Genomic DNA, 15,753 nt, shown 5'->3' with positions numbered 1-15,753 from the left:
CTTCCTTCCTTCCTTCCTTCCTTCCTTCCTTCCTTCCTTCCTTCCTTTCTTCCTTTCTTTCTTTCTTTCTTTCTTTCTTTCTTCTTACCTGAGGATTTCCCCCCATTGATTTTTAGAGAGAGTGGGAGGGAGGGAGGGAGGAAGGGAGGAAAGGAGAGAGAGAGGGAAACATCATGTAAGAGAGACACATTGATTAGTTGTCTCTTGCACGTGCCCTGACTTGGGGCTGGGGATCGAACCTGCAGCCCAGGTACATGCCCTTGACTGAGAATCAAACCCATGATCCTTCGGTGTGTGGGCCACTTAGCACACCACTTAGCACACCAGCCAGGGCCACCACCATGTCTTTCTATCTTTGCTTTCTCTCTTCTGACTTTTCTTTCTGTGTCTGTGTAACTCCCTCCTCCCCCTTTCTTCTATGCCCCGCAGGACTCTGTATGTTCATCTCATCTTCAGGGTCCTGCCTTATTTCCCAAGTCTCAGCCCTTCGTCCAGCCCCCTTGGCTCCCCTCACTTGCCCTAACAATGACTTGATTGGGTGATTGGGTTGTGGAGAGGACTGGTGAGATGAGCTGCCTGAACTCCCCCTAGCAGGAGGGCTCCTTTAGCTCCCCCCAGGTCTGTCCCAACCGACCGTGTTTACTACCAGAGGCCATGGAGGGTGTGTGTTTGCCCAGCCTGGAGGGACTGGAATGCAGGAAGGACAAGTTGTACTTTAGCCCACTTCTCAGCACGAACACAGACCTTCTCACTTTCCTGTGTAGATGTTTCTGATGGGAAACTGAGGCCCACAGTGGGCCTGGGGCCCCTGGAGAGGGAGATGCAGAATGGAGGGAAGCAGGCAGGCCCCTGGCCAAGGTGTCTGAACTGGCGGCGCCGGCGTCCGGGGCTCCTCCTGGATGGCGCTGCGGGTGGGTGGAATCCACAGGGGTGAGACACTGAGGCCGGAACGTGCCGAGGATGCTTGGGGCCGCTTATCTCGGCCAGGAATGCACTGCGGTGTTATTAGCCGGCAGCCTCTCGCCTTTGGACTAACCATCCCGGTAGCATGGCAGACACCTGTCCAGCTCTGTCTGCCCAGACCACCCGCGGGTGTCTGCGTAAATCTCCTGTGGCTGGAGTTCACACGTGTGCCTGTGTGTGAGTTTGTGTGCATGCATGGGAGTGTGCATGGATCCATGTGTAAATGTGTGTGTGGGCATGTGCCTGTGCGGGTACAAGTGTGTGTATGTCAGTGTAGATCTTTAGGGGCCTTTAAGCATGGGAGTCTGTGTGCAAAGACTGTGCATGTGCATCTGTACAGAAGCAAGTGTGTGTGTGTGTGTGTGTGTGTGTGTGTGTGTGTAAGTGCATTTGCTTGTGTGGAGTGTGTGGGTATCTGTGCGTGCATGTGTGCACGAGTGTGTATGAGTCAGTGTGAGTGTGCATGATTGTGTGTCTGTGTCTGTGTGTGCCCCTACCTGGGGAAGCAGGAAGCCCAGGGGGCCTAGGGAGTGGGAGGGAAGTAAGGGACTGAGGGAAGGCTGATGACCCTCTGCTAGGGCATGATGAGAGCCTGGGAGGCTGGATGGGGGGACAGGGACAGCAGGCGGATGTGCAGGGCATGCAAGAGGGGCTCTGGGGCTCTTGGCACTTGGGGCCACTCTCCTTGATTGCAGTCTCCAAGTCTGCATGGTAAAAAGTCCTAAGACCTACCCCTATCATTCACTAGCCTTGTGACCTTGGGCAAGTTACTTAACCTCTATGAGCCTCAGTCTCCTCTGTATGATGGTGATAATCATAGTACCTGCCTGCCAGTCATTGGGGGGAAAACCCTGTGCCTAGAACATACTAAGAACTGGATGAATGATAACACGTGGCCACCGTCAGCATGATTACGGACCCCTCTGTCTATCTTGCATCTGGCCTTGGCAATTCCTCTCTGGCTGGGAACCCCAGGCAGGATGGGAGACCCCCAGCTGATTCCTCTCATGGTGATGAGATAGAAGCCCAGACAGGGCACAAGACGGGGCCAGGGTCCCCAGGGAGCCAGGTGGAGCCCTTAGGATCCAGGCCCCAGGCCCCTGGCCCCTGGCAGCTCTGGCCACCATGTTGCACTGCCTTGTTCTTATTCCTGGCAGTGCCAGGCTGGGAGGTAAGGAGACTCTCTCAGGCTTTCTCCCCCGGGCCCACCCAGACAGCTCAGGAACTATCTGTTCACCATGAAGCTTCTTCCAGGACTGAGTTCCCATGTCTTGTCATAATGGCCCTCCTATGAGACTTCTGCTGTTGAGCTCCTCGATCCCAGCATGAATCCTGACTGTCCCACAGAGAGGAGCAGGGCCCAAGGAGCCCCAGGATCCTCACTCCCCCCCTCCCCGAGTTCTGCCCAAGAGAGCTGGTCCTCTGGTTCTGGACTTGGGTCCTTGCCTCTGCGTGGGCCACCTCAGCTCCACCTCTGCTCCCGACACCAGCCAGACAGGAAGGGAATTCCTAGGAAGCATTGGGCCCATTTAGAGCTGGGCCCCCACCTGCCCTCCCTCTGTCCCTGCTAGCACATCCTGCATCCTTCTAGGCCTCCCTGGGACTCCCAGGTGCCAGGATGGCTGCCCCCCTGGGGTAGCAGGCCCAGGGCATGGCCAGGAGTGTGGAGGTGGGAGTGGGCACTTTGGCGCCTGGGCAGAGGCAGGTGGGATCTGCCAGGATCCCTTATGCTGGGCAAGCTGAGATTGCCCTAGATGCCTGCCAGACAAGACTTGTTTTTTATAACCAACATCGACTACCCGGAAGAAGAAGGAAAAAAACACCCAACAACAAAACAACCACCAAACTTTTTTTTTGTTGGAATCTGCTGTTCATGGCCGATTGGCTGTACATTATTAAACAGGCAGCTGGAGCTCTGCCGGGAGGGTGCTTGAGCCAAGACTCACAGCCTGAACACAGTGTGCCTGCGACAACAGTCTCCGTCCGTGGGGTCCCTGGGGAGGAGCACCCAGAGGAAGGGGCTGCCGCTGTGGCCCTTTGCCGCCTTGGCCCTTCCCACCCCAGCCTCTGTTCTGGTCATCTCCCCGAGAGCAGGACCGTGCTGCCCCTGGAGCCCCAGCATCCTTTACCTGGGCCCTGCGGTCCCTCACCACCCAGAGCCGCTCCTTCTCTCCTTGGGTTGAGTGGACAGGCTCCTGCTTCCCTCCCCGTGCGGGTGAGGCCCATGCCGGTTCCCCGGGGGCGAGTGTGATGCAGGGGCCTGGGCAGTGGGTGGGAGCTGGACACCTGGTTCTAGGGTTGACCCTGCTGAGCTCCTCCTTACGGTGACATTGGGCCTGCCTACTTGGCCTCCCTAGTCCTCAGTGTCCACACCACTTCCAGGAGAGGAGTGGGCTGGGCTGCTCTAAATTCTTGTCAGCATTTTGTGAGCCCTGATTGAGTGGCCTGAGTAGAGCCTGGGGTGGTTGTTTCCCAGAGTTCGGAGCCCTTCTTGCCCCTCACATCATGGAGCAAGTCTCAAGCAAGCCCTGTGGGAGGGACGGGCCACTGGCCCTATTCACGCTGTTGACAGTCCCTCCGGCCACCTTGAAGCTGGCCAGGGTAAAGGCCAAAGGTCTGAAGGTGACATCAGTGAGAGAAGAAATGGGGGGTTCTGGAGTTGGGGTGACTGCCATCTTGGTGAAGCCGACGCAACACTGGGGTGCACAGATAAAAGCACAGTATTAGGATCCCGGTCACGCCAGGGTGGGCCGCTGCCTTCCACAGGGTCGGGCTGCTGCTGGCATGCGTGTGAGTCATTAGTTTGGGAACTGAGCCTTAAGGATCTCTCTCTGAACCTCTTAGAGATAAGATGGCCTAGAGGTTGAAAGTACAGACTGGGATTCGGTCCTAGCACCGCCACTGCTGCTTTGCTGTCTTATTATTATTGACTTTGGGCAAGTGACTTCCCTCTCATGTTGGAGCCTCTTCAGTGAACAAGAGCAGGGTTAGGATAACATGTACTCCCAGGGCTGTGTGAGGGGGGAATGAGTGCAGTTTTATCACACAAGTGCTCATTGGCTGTTAGGCTTTATTCCCTCCCGCACTCGGTTCTTTCCCTTCACATGGCTCAGCTGTCCTCGTCCTCATGTGTTTGTGTTGTTGTTGGTTCAGTGTCTCTTTCCTCCTCTGGACCAAGTGCTCCTTGAGGGCAGGCGCTCTGCTCTGTCCAGCTTTGCTCATGTTCCACCCGCCTCTCAGCACACGGCCTGGCCCACTGCAGGCGCTTACACCGCATTTGTTGAGTGAATGGGTGAATGAATGAACGAGTGAGGGCCAACTGGAAATGGACCAGCCCCAGAGGAACACCTGGAATGTGGAAAGATCCAGAAACTGTGAAAGAGCTGGGACTGTCCAGCCTGTGAAGCAACTATGGGAGCTTGTGAGCATGAGTGTGTGTGTGTGTGTGTGTGTGTGTGTGTGTGTGAGAGAGAGAGAGAGAGAGAGAGAGAGAAATTTGAATGCACTTTGAAGGTATTTGCTTGCTGAAGCAGAACCAGGAGCCACCGGGAGCAGGTTTCCACTCTGGCGGGAGCTCTTGGGTGCGGGAGGGGACCTGAGGGCTGGAGTGAGCAGGGCTGGCTGAGCTTCTGCCAGGCCCAAGGAGAGCCCTGCATGGGACAGGGTGCGGACTGGCCAGGCCCTGAGGTCCCATGTGCTTCAATGCTGCTGCTTCAGTTAGAAGACTCGTAGCAATCGGCTGATGTCTCTGAACTTCAGTTTTCTCATCTAGAAAATGGGATTAATTATGGTCACTACCCATAGGGTTGTTAGGAGGGTTAAAGTGAGTGAATAGCCACAAAGCTGCAAGAACAGTGCCTGGCACACGGAAAGCACTCAGTAAATCTGAGTGTTTATTAAACAGGGCCAAAGAGATAGAGCGGAAGGAGAGATGAGCTGTGACTGTGGGATGGGGAGGGGGTGATGGCTTCTTTGAAGGAACAGGATGTGGGGGGAGTATGGAGGGAGCATGGAGGGCTGCTCTGTGCTAGACTCTGCGCTCAGAGTGGTTAAGTCACTTCCCTGAGGTCACACAGGCAGTGGGTGGGGTGGCCAGGCTTCAGACTAGACTCCAGAGCCTGGACTCTCTCTCCTCCACTCCTGGGCTTTGATAGGATGGGGCCAGGTCTCTGTGAGTCTCAAACCCAGGAGGGATAGCACCTCATTTCAAGGTGGAGCAAAGTGATTACCGTTACTATCTGTGGGGTGAAATCTAAGTCCTCAGGAGGGAAGTCTTCCGCTCTCTCCAACCCTGAAAGTGCTCTAGAATTAAAAAAAAAAAGAAAAGTATGGGGAGAGGGTGAGTGATGAAATGTTGGCAGTTCATTGCCACAGAGCAAAGGGCAAGGAGAAACTGTCCTAAGAGGAACATGGGAGGAATGAGGTTAGATGTTAAGGAAAAGGAAGGGTGAGATGAGCAATAGATTGAAGGGTGCTGGAAAGGGAAGCAGATACACTAAAGAGTGAGGAGGTGGGAGAAGGCCATGCAGGTGATGAGAGGATAGAGAGGAATTCAAGGTTTGGTGGGAGTTGGGCCAGTGGGCAGCTCCAAACTTTGGGCAAGGGGCCTGGTGGGGCCAGTCCCCACAGGGCCACTGGGCAGTGGCAAGGGATGTTTTGACAAGCACACAAGCCAGTCTGGGACAGCATGTGGTGAGCCAAAAGTTCAGCCACTGGCCCAGCTCCTTGCTTCCTCCAGCCTGGTAGCCGGCTTAGCTAAAGGGCAGCTCTCTTGCTGGGCCCAGCATACTCCCCACTGACCCGCACCACAGGCCTGGCCTTGTCAGGTTGCTGTCCTGTCCTTAGCAGCTGCTCAGCTTCGGGCTGTTTCTGCTTCTTGGACATTCAGAGATAAATGGGAAATGGTCCCAGGCTTCAAGGAATTCGCAAATGAAGGGGCAGAGAGACAATGGAGGTGTATTTGCCCTGGCTCACTTTCCCAAAGTTTATCATGTATTTGATGATGCCTGCTGTGTCCTCTCTTTATCATCTGAAATAAAATCGGGCCCAATTTCTTGAACCTTCCTTGTGTTTTTATTCCACAAATATTTACTGAGTGTTTACTGCTGTCCTCCTCTGGATGTCCTTTGATTTATATAGTACAGAAGAGAACGCATTTCTGATGATGTCTGAGCAGCATGGAGTAAAGTGCACCTCCTTTGGTCTGGGTTCTATACCTTTATTAATGTAACCCAAAGGACATTTACCTTTTGGGGGAAGCTGTATCCTACTGCAGGATACGGAAAAGAGAACTAAATTTCTGTTTTCACGAAATCTTAGAGATTCCCCTACATGAACTATTATTTATTCGGTTTTTAAAAAAATGACTTTTGAACCTTAGTTCAGGACTTTAAAGAGAAATGTTCCCTTATTAACTGTAGCTTTTTTATAAAGTCAGTTTTTCATTTCAATTCATTTCAGCATCTTAGCTCTTCTTTCTGCCCCCCGCACCTTTGTGTACTTGGTAAACCTCCATTCTTCACCTAAGTTACTGATAAGTATGTTGGACAAGCCAGGGCAGAGGACGGAGCCCTTTGGCAAGTCAGGAAGCTGACACCGATCTATTAATCAACACCTCTATGAATCCACTTGGCTTTCTACCTCGTCTTCAAGCATGTCATCACTGTTCCTGCCAACACCATCCTGAAATCCAGATAGTCTAGGTCTGGGGGATTCCTTGACTGTCCAGTCCAGGAACCTTATAATATTGGGGTTAGGGTGGTGGACGTAGCTCTGTGAGGGAGGACTATGGGCTCTCTGAAGAGATCCAGGCTGAAGCCAGTGATCATCGCTGGGGTTGGCCCAAGAAGAATCGTGCCTGGAAACTGAGGCAGGCTCAGAGGAGGGAGGGGCTGCCAGCAGGTGTCTTAGGAACAAGCTGTTCGAAGGCTGTTTTCCCCTTGCTTTCCTGTCTTCTGATCCTCTGCCCTCAGACTAGGGTGCATATCTGAGAGTAGGAAGCTGGAATGTAGGAGGCCTGGCCCTTCTCCCTCCCTGGGGGAGTGTGTGGCAAAGGGCTGGAGACTATGCCTCTTTCTGCACTTTGAGAGATAATGGAAATGTGTGCAAATGAGATGTAAGTAGGGGACGCTGGTGGTAAGAAGGAGGTGCCCCTGCTGCAGCCTCAGTCCAGCTTCGACTATGACGACCATGATGAATAGAAAGGGGAGTGACCAGTGACCTGGGCTGTGGAGTCCAGTCTTAGGAAGGAAGGGAGGGAGAGGGGCTCTGGGGCAGCAGGGTGGGGCATGGCTTCTGGAGTCTGCTATGGGGGAGCCCTGGTGAGGAGGGTCCCAGGGTGTGACCTGAGATGAAAGCATCCTGGGAACAGCCGCAATCATCTCTGGCTGTGGAGGTGTGGGAGGGCAGTGGACAGAAGGGGGAGGATGCCACCCAGATGCATAGACATCGACCAAATGGCTTAGGTGACCGCCCCCCCCCCCCCAGGGTCTGGCTCCCTCCTATCTGTGTTGTGTTCAGGAGGATTCTGAGGCCCAGGGCCTCTCTCCTGAGGACCTGGGCACGTGGCCCTGCTTTCTCTGTGGTAGAGACGGAGGAAGAGAGTGGAGGCCAAGGGCACTAGAGTGGGAGGCCCCTGCAACTCCCCTGGAGGCCACCCCTCTGCCATCCTAGGAAGGTGAGTGTTTCTGGTCAACTCTTAGTCCAGCTCAGAGGAACTTCCCCTTAGTTGTGTCAAAACCTGGGAATCTGTCCCCTTGAGAGTATAGGTCACATGACCCGATGCCCTCCAGAGGGAGCCCTGAGGCCCGGAATTCCCAGTTGTGTCATGTGGTGACACAGCCTTGAGTTGGAAGATGTGAATTCAGATTCTGTCCTTTCATCAGCTGCTGTAATTTGGGGTGAATCACTGAAGTGCTCAGAGCCCACCTCTAAGGCTGGGAAAGAACCGGAGCCACTTCCCAAGTTCTCATGGGGGCCTGCGAGGAAAAGCATGTGGGCAAGGCTCGGGGCAGGGCAGGCACTTCAATGACGATGAAAAGAAAACGAAGGGGCCCTGGCTGGTGTGGCTCAGTGGATAGAGCATCAGCCTGCAGCTGAAAGGTCCCTGGTTTGATTCTCGGTCAGGGCACAGGCCGGGTTGCTGGCTCCATCCCCAGTAGGGGGCGTGCAGGAAGCAGCCATCAATGATTGTCTCTCATCATTGATGTTTCTCTCTCTCTCTCCCTCTCCTCTTCTCTCAGAAATCAATTTTTTAAAAACTGAAGAAAGAAAGGAGAGCAGCTCCAGGTCGACCCCTACCCCCTACTGTGGGGGCTGAGCGGCCAGAGAAATCTGGATTCAACACTCTTGGGCCATCTTTCTCTTGACTATCTTTGTCCTTCTCTGTCTCTCTGTGTCCCTCTGTCTTCCTTTCTGTTATGTCCCCTCATTCCCCAATGAAGGGCTTAACTCAGTACCTGGCCCCAAGACACACAATTCATTTTGCCTGCTTTTCTCAATGGCCTCTCTGTGGCTCCAGAGCCACCCCCACCCCCAGTTCTGTCTCTTTCCTCTTTCTGGGTCCCTGTTTCTGACCCCCTCTTTGTCCCACTCTCCTCCTGGTGCTCCTGCCCTCTGTTTCTCCAGCTTCTATCTCCTGTGAACAGGCATCCATTGACTGCTCACTAGATGCCAGGCACTGCCCTGCTCCTGTTGGGTCCTGTGTGTCTCGTGCCTCCTGCTGCTGTCTTCTCTCCTTCTGCCCCATAGGCCTCCTGCCCTCCCATCCCCCAGCTCCATTGGGCTCCAACACTGGTGTTATTCAGTTTTATGAGAAACCCCCAGGCCTACCCCTGAACGGACCAACCACAACTGGAACCAGATGTGCAGTGCTGCACATGGGGTTGGGAGGGAAGGAGAGAGGGAGGGAGGAGGGAAAGGGGTCTGGGCTGGCTCGAGGGGACTGGGGGATGGGAGATGGGAAACCCTGGGAATTCTGAGCCTTCATTGGCCAGGAGGAGGAGGAGTGGGGAGTGGAGAGAAAAGGGGCTGAGCAGGCTTCTGCACAAAGCAGTTCTCACTCTCTGTGTTTGTGTAAATGATGGTACAGACACTGGGGAAAGCGGGGGTGGATGATCATTTGTGGGACAGCTCTTGGAAATAAAGGGGAAGGCTGCTCCTCTTCTTTGAAACCTTTTAGCTCCTTGACTTCCTGTCTGTGTGGTTTCTAGAGACTTGCTGAATTCATGGTTCTGTGCCCAGGTGCCGGGAAAGAGGGGGTGATGTTGGGATGGGGGGGCGTGGAGCGTTTCACCACCCAAGCCTTCCTGAGAGCAGCTGGAGAAGGGTGTCTCTCAGAGTCCCCAGGATCTGCTGCAGACCTGGGTGGGTGGGATGTACCTGGGACATCGTGTATCTAATGGTCCCATGTCTTAGTATGAGCAGTTTTTCTGTCGGTGATTATATAGCTTTGAAGATAAAAGTCTGCCAATATGATCTTGGTACAACCTTGTGCAGAATTAAGCATTAAAAGTGCCCCTTTATTCAATTTTTTACCAATCGCCCATCTGTCCATCTCTTCACCATTCACTTATTCATTTCACCTTTATTGAGAGCCTGTTATGAGTCAACCTTGTGCTAGGCACTGGACAAATTAGGGAAGGGGAAGGAAAAATAAATCTTTGCTCAACTAATGGGAGATACAGAAATGCGCCCAACAAGTGTATATCTTGGCATTAGTAGATGAGCAAGAGCCTTGGGTGCTCAGAGGGATGGTGCCTACCAACTGGTGTGGCTGGAGAAGGATCCATGAAGGGTGTGTCTTTTGAATTGAGCTCTGAGCACTGATGAATAGACTCAAGAGGCAGTGCCATCACAGGGGGCTCTGGATGCCCCGCTGTAGAGCTGGGATTGGATGGTCGGGAGCAGGGGTGTCGTGGGGGAGGAGGGGAGCAGAGACTGTTGGATGTCAATCAGGATGACAGTGGGTGAGGGTCGGGAAGAGATGGGGAGGATGACACTTCTGCTGTGCTGTGACCCAAAAGGGGCACCTTTTATTTTCATAACAGACTCGCTACCCACCTCTAGGGGAGCCTAGATTGCCGACATGAAGTCCTCACTTCCCTCCCCTGACTAGGACTGATCCAGCCCAAGAGCAGCCCTTGGCCTGCAGGGGGTGTGGGGTCAGGCAGGATAAGGCTATTAGGAGTCACCTTTGCCCCAGAATTGGGGCTGGAGAGGGCTGGGCAGGGGTCTGGGAGGCCTGGGCCAGGTTTCCCTACTTAGTCCAACAGTCTCGGAGGGGAGTTCTGTGGGGCCTCGTCCCTTCCAGCTCTGGCAGTACCCACCGCTCATAGACTGAGGCTGCTGTCAGGGCTGGTAGGTTCTGTGATGCCAGAATTTGGGACTCTGGGAACCCAGACTTCTTACCTGGGAGGGGATGAGGTCATCATGCTCTGGAGGGAGAGGTGGGTATAATGACACCTCTACTTCCACCTTCCCCACACGCAGTCCTGAGAAGTGCCCCTCTCCCAGCCAGCCTCAAGGTTTCCCTGTTCCTGATGGGGTTGGAGAGCAGCTCTCTAAAATGCTGACCATCTCCCCTGTGACGCTGGCCCCCCAAATGCTTGTCCCTCTGGACCCCTCCCCTGTCACTTTATTCTTTGGAAAATTGAAGCCTGGGGAATGGTTTGGTTGAATTAATAAAATAGGTGAGTGTTAGAAGTGAAAAAAGAGCTTGAATAACTTTGGCTCCAATCTCATTGTACAATAGGGGAAACTGAGGCCCATAGATTGGGTCCCTGGCCCAGGACCTCACAAGAAGCTGGGCCGGATGGGAAAAAGAAGGGCCTTTCAATCTCTGAAGGGCTCCCACTCTATACCAGCCTGTGTTGTCTTGGACAAGTCCCCTAACTGCTCCAAGGTCACGGTCTTCAGCTAACATAGCAGGGTGACTCCCAGATTCAGTGAGAAAGAAATTGTTTAAGAGCCTGGCATACATTAGGTGTGCAGCAAATGACTTTTCCTTTCCCCTCCAAGTAATCCTATCTGCTTCTTCACTCTTGTCATTTATATGGCACTTCAAACTTTTCAAATCGCATTTCCCCCAATCTTTTAAATTATAAAACCATTTGTACATATAAAAATGTTGAAAGGATTTATGGTAAACACCGTGGATTCTATAATGAACACTTTGGCATATTTGCTTTCTCCCATTTCTATCTCTATATCCATCAACTCATCTTATTTTTTTGATGTGTTCAAAGGGAATTGAAGCATGCATTTTATTAGAGTTCAGTTCAAATCACTTTTGCATTTACAGTCACAAGTGCCCATAAGGAAAAAACAGATTCAGAAGTGAGATTCTAGCCCAGCCGGAGTAGCTCAGTTGGTTGGAGCATTATCCTGTTCATCAAAGGGTTGCCAGTTTGATTCCTGGTCAGAGCACATACCTGGGTTGTGGGTTCGATCCCCAGTTGGGGCGCTTGTGAAAGGAAACTGATCAATGAGATTCTAGGTCATCAGTCACAAGATGAGTGCTCTACAGAAGTTGAGGGTTGCTGTTTGTCATCATCATCATTATTATCATCATCTCACCAAACATCCTTGCCCACCCAGCAGCCCTTTGGCCATTTCTGTGCAGCTGTGTCTCTTCCATGGGGTCCTGCCCCCTTTCCCTACTTTGGCCCCACAAGCCCTTTGGCCCCTCCCTGCTGGTCCCCAGGGAGGCTGCTGGGCATGCCCTGTCCCAGGTGCCTGTGCCTTGCCACTGCCAGCCTGGCCCGAGCTGGGTGTGAGTGCTGCAGGGGTTAAAGGAGGCGGCCTCGGGGCGGGCTGCTGGCCAGCTCCGGGAAGGAGGCGGTGCATGCTTGCCCGCCAGCCACCACCAGGGGAGGGATCTGGGCGAGCAGCGCCCTCGCTCAGTTGCTCCCAGCAGTGGCCCTGGGGCCAGCTCTGCTCCCTGTGCCTGCTCCCCACCTGGACACAAGGCTCACTCACGCCCTCCTCTTGGCAACCAGCTTCTTGCCAGCCACAGCTGCTGCCCCATCACTGCCCACCGCCCTGTCCCGTGAGCCTAGACCCACCCCACCCTGGGGCTCCTCTGCCGGAAAGGTGAGTGTGGCGGTGCGTGTGCTGCTGGGCTGTTCTTACAGATGCTGTCAGGACCGCTGATCTGGGTGTAAACTAGGGGAGGAGGAGGTCAGCCCTCCCGGTCACATGTCTGTGAGCGAGGCTAGCCCCTCAGGCCAACCTGTCAGTCCTCCAGATGTGTCTGAGATTTTTGCAGGCATGTCTGGGGTGCGGTTGTCCGTGCTCGGAGGGGGAGAGGCCAGTTAGGAGTTTTGTTTGCTGGGGAAGTTACTGGTGTCGGTGGCTGCTGGACCCATGGCAGCAGAGGTGAGTGGGCAGGGACACATCTGCCGAGGAGAGGGGGGCGTGGGGAGGATTTCGTCTCCAGCCCTCTCTTCCCCTGCTGCCTGCCCATCACTGGGATGCCTGGGGGAGAGGACCCTGAGGAGAGCAGGCATTTTTCCTCTTGGTTTCTCTCCCTGCCACCAAGGAGCTGTTATTGGGCCCCTTTCTCCTCCTTGGGGTTCTTCTTGCTCCCATCTCTCTTCTCCCAAGGGCTGGCCGCGGCTGCTAGGGAGGGCCTGGCAGGCCCGGGAAGGTTGGAGTTAAAAAGCACTTCTCTCCGCTTGGGTCCATGCTCCCTGGCCCATGGGCACAGCCTGGCATGAGTGCCCCCCTGCGCCCTCCTCCAATCAGCATCTTACTCCTTCCTCACCCCTCTGGGCAGAAATGGCTAATCCAGGTGGTTAATGAACAGACACACACAGCTGCCTTTCACTCCCTCTCCTTCCTTTCCCCCACCCCTGACCCCCCCATGCCCTGCCTGCCACCCCCTCCCAAGCTGGAGAATCCATATAGAGCTAATCTCTGTCTGTCCCTCGCCCCCCAGTTCAGGACCAGGGCCAGGACTGCCTGCCCAGATGTGTCCTACAAGAGGAAACGGGGAGGGGAGTGGCCGAGGGTGACCAGGAGAGGCCTGCTGTGCTCCCAAGCTGGGCTCCCTGCAGGGGGTGCACCGGGGTTAGAGGACAGGATGGGTGCTGGGTAGGGGAGGGCAGGATGGGCGGTGGTGGGTGAGGCCAGGAGGGGAATTGGAGCTAGGGTTTAGAGTCTCTGGGGACAGGGGCGTCTTCTGGAAACCCCAGTGCCTGTTCCTTGTGGCAAAGCCAAGCCAGGGGGGTCAGGAGGGTGTGGAGGGAGCACTGTCTCCCATTGAGTCTCTGCCTGGCCCCTTCCTGAAGCTGCCTGGGTGGGGTGGGGACCATTGTGGCTCTGACTTGGCCTTAAGTTGCTCTTACCCCTGCCAGCTGGCAGCTACTTCTGTCTCCCCCACCCTCACTGTCCCCTAGGACCTCAGCACTTGCTACAGCTGAGCCACCTCTGCCCGACCCGCCGGCCCAGGGTGTGGAAGGGAGGACCTGGACCTAGCCCTGGTTGGGAAGCTGGGTGGGAGGGCTCCGAGTGGGCCCAGTGCTGGGTTCCTGTGTGGGGTTGGCCTTGACTCTGCTGCCCATGGAAGGCCGGGGCCTGGGAGGGTCTCGGAAAGTCTAATAGGACCGCCAGTGCTGACAGCCAGGACTGATTGGTGGTGGAGGAGGCAACTGCAGAACCTCTTCTTCCAAATCCCTGGCCTTGAACCATCTGGCTGTCCTCCCCCCTCCCCCATCCCATACTTTTTCATACTCCACTTTCCTCAGAGCCCCAATTTGGAGTCTTCGCCGGGGCTGTGGTGCCCAGCATGATAAACCCAGGATGCTGGTGGCCAGGTGGAGGGGAGCTGGGCTGGGGCGCAGCTGAGTTCAGAGATGAGGTTCCCCTCTCCTCGTCAACCTTGGGGTTTGGGAACTCTCAGTTCCGTTTCTTCTGAGGTGGGAACAGAAAGCCGAGGGGCAGAACGGATTTGTGTCGGTGAAGGAAGCTCACTCGGCTCCAGTTTAACGAAGGGCTTTCTAACAAGCCTGGCAGGTTCTCGAGAGAATGGCTGCCTTGTAAGGTAGTGAGCTTCCCGTCTCGGGGGGAGTTCAGACAGAGACAGGATAACAGCTCAGAAGGATTCCTGAGTTGGGATGTGGTTAGAAGGGATGACCTTGAAGGTCTCTTGGGATGCCGAGGTCCTGGGATTCTTGGAGTTGGGAAATTCTCTGACATGCGGATTGGGGAGCAGAAGGGGGGTAGCCTCTGGCCTGGGTGGGCATGGAGGGGGACCTGGCAGGGCAGGGCCTTCAGGGTTTGGGGAACAGAGAGGCTGCTCTCTGCCCTCACACCCATTGCTCAACCACCCACCGCTCTGCCCCAGCTGCTTCCTGCAAAGATCCTGAGTTTCTTCCGATTCCTCTTGTCCTGCTCCAAGCCTTGCCCTGCTGGTTAACCCCACAGTCTCTGGACAGACCTGTGGGCTGCGTGACATTCTGGGGTCGGAAGCAACACAGACCTCTACCCCCGCCTCCCCGAAGTCACAGCCCATGTCCCCCCTAAGGGGCTAACTCAGAGCCAGTGTGCCAGGACGGGGAGAGGGAGGGTTGCTTCCAGGTTGGGCAGCTTGAACCCCTGCCCAGTTTGCACACCCCCCAAAAAGGGGCCTCCCCAGCCTGCCTGGAGAGGGTAGGCAGAGGAGCGGTGCCAAGATCCAAGGTGCAGAAAAACCCAGGGGCAACTCTTCTTTAAGCCTCAGTTTCCAAATTTGTAAATAATACAGTGTTGTTGGGGCAGCTTGAAGTGGTTTGTGTAACTAGCAGCGGCGGGTAGGAGCCAAGAGTGCGTTCTCCAAGGCCTCTCAGGGGGAGCAGGGGCGGTGCAGGCCACCTCACCCCCCTGCTCTCCAGACCTGTTTTCCTAGGTGAGCGCGCGCGCGCGTGTGTGTGTGTGTGTGTGTGTGTGTGTGTGTGTGTGTGTGTTGGCATTAAAGATCCCTGTACACCTAACCTCCGGTGGCTTGGATTTCCCATGATGGGAGTGTCAAGGTGTGCTTTTGGGTGGGTGCCTCTAGCCGATGCCCCGTGACCCCTTTTCTCCTTAGTGGAGAGAGTGAAGGACTAGGGTCTGAGGTCATCCCTGCCTCCAGTCAGGGATGAAGTCCTTTCCAGTGTCTAACTTCAGTCCCCTGTCTTGAGCCAGGGACTAGGTGAGGCTGCTGAATTAGAACTTCTTCACTCTGGTTCCACAGAGACTCAGAGAGCGATGGCCCGGTGTGTGGGGCAGGGCAAGGAGATGCTGAATATGCCCTGGAGCTCAGAGAAGTCAAGGCGGGTGGGGGGAGCAGGGGGGAGGCAGCAAAGGCTCTCAGCTGCAGGCAGTTCTGGCTCTTGGCTTACTTCTGGGCCCTAAGTCTCTTTCACCCCAGAAAGGGCACGGAGGCCCAGCTGAGGGATGTGTACGGAGGGATGGCAGAGGAGTCAGGCAGGAAAGCCCTCCCTCCCAGTTGCTGGACTCTGAAGAAAGCAGATCAGAAATGGGTGTGGCGTGCGGAGAGGGAGAGCGGTTTGGGATACTGGAGCCAGGACTTTGTCCCCAGCGCTGTACCCCCAAGGCCCTGGCTCCTAGCTTCCAAAGCTATTAGGCATGCAGAGGTGTGGGCACCACTGAGCTGGAACGAGGGCAGTGGGGGCGGCAGCGCTGCCAGCCTGGTGGGCCATGCCCACTTCCCTGGGTGCCCCTCCATTATGCATGGTCACACTGGCCCAGCTCCTTCCTCCTTGCAAACAGCCCGAGGCACTTTCCCATCACAGCAGGCACAGCTGGGGC

General features: G+C 55.1%; 1 protein-coding gene across 2 annotated transcripts in view; it reads left to right on the top strand.

The window, feature by feature from the left end:
• Positions 1–11,812: 11,812 nt before the first annotated feature.
• The window catches only part of TNS1 (tensin 1), a 131,438-nt gene continuing 127,497 nt past the window's right edge, over positions 11,813–15,753 (top strand). The window contains exon 1 of one of the 2 annotated variants that reach the window (XM_014531039.1): positions 11,813–12,054. Coding sequence is in view for 1 of the 2 variants with exons in the window: in XM_014531036.1 (XP_014386522.1) it covers positions 12,328–12,339 (12 nt within the window). In the remaining variant the exon portion in view is untranslated. Of the gene's footprint in view, positions 12,055–12,229; positions 12,340–15,753 lie in introns of those variants that run through there. The other variant, XM_014531036.1, reaches the window with a different exon arrangement.

Source organism: Myotis brandtii, unplaced genomic scaffold (genome assembly GCF_000412655.1).
Source record: "Myotis brandtii unplaced genomic scaffold, ASM41265v1 scaffold79, whole genome shotgun sequence".
NCBI lineage: Eukaryota > Metazoa > Chordata > Mammalia > Chiroptera > Vespertilionidae > Myotis > Myotis brandtii.
This window is presented reverse-complemented; position numbering and strand designations above follow the sequence as displayed.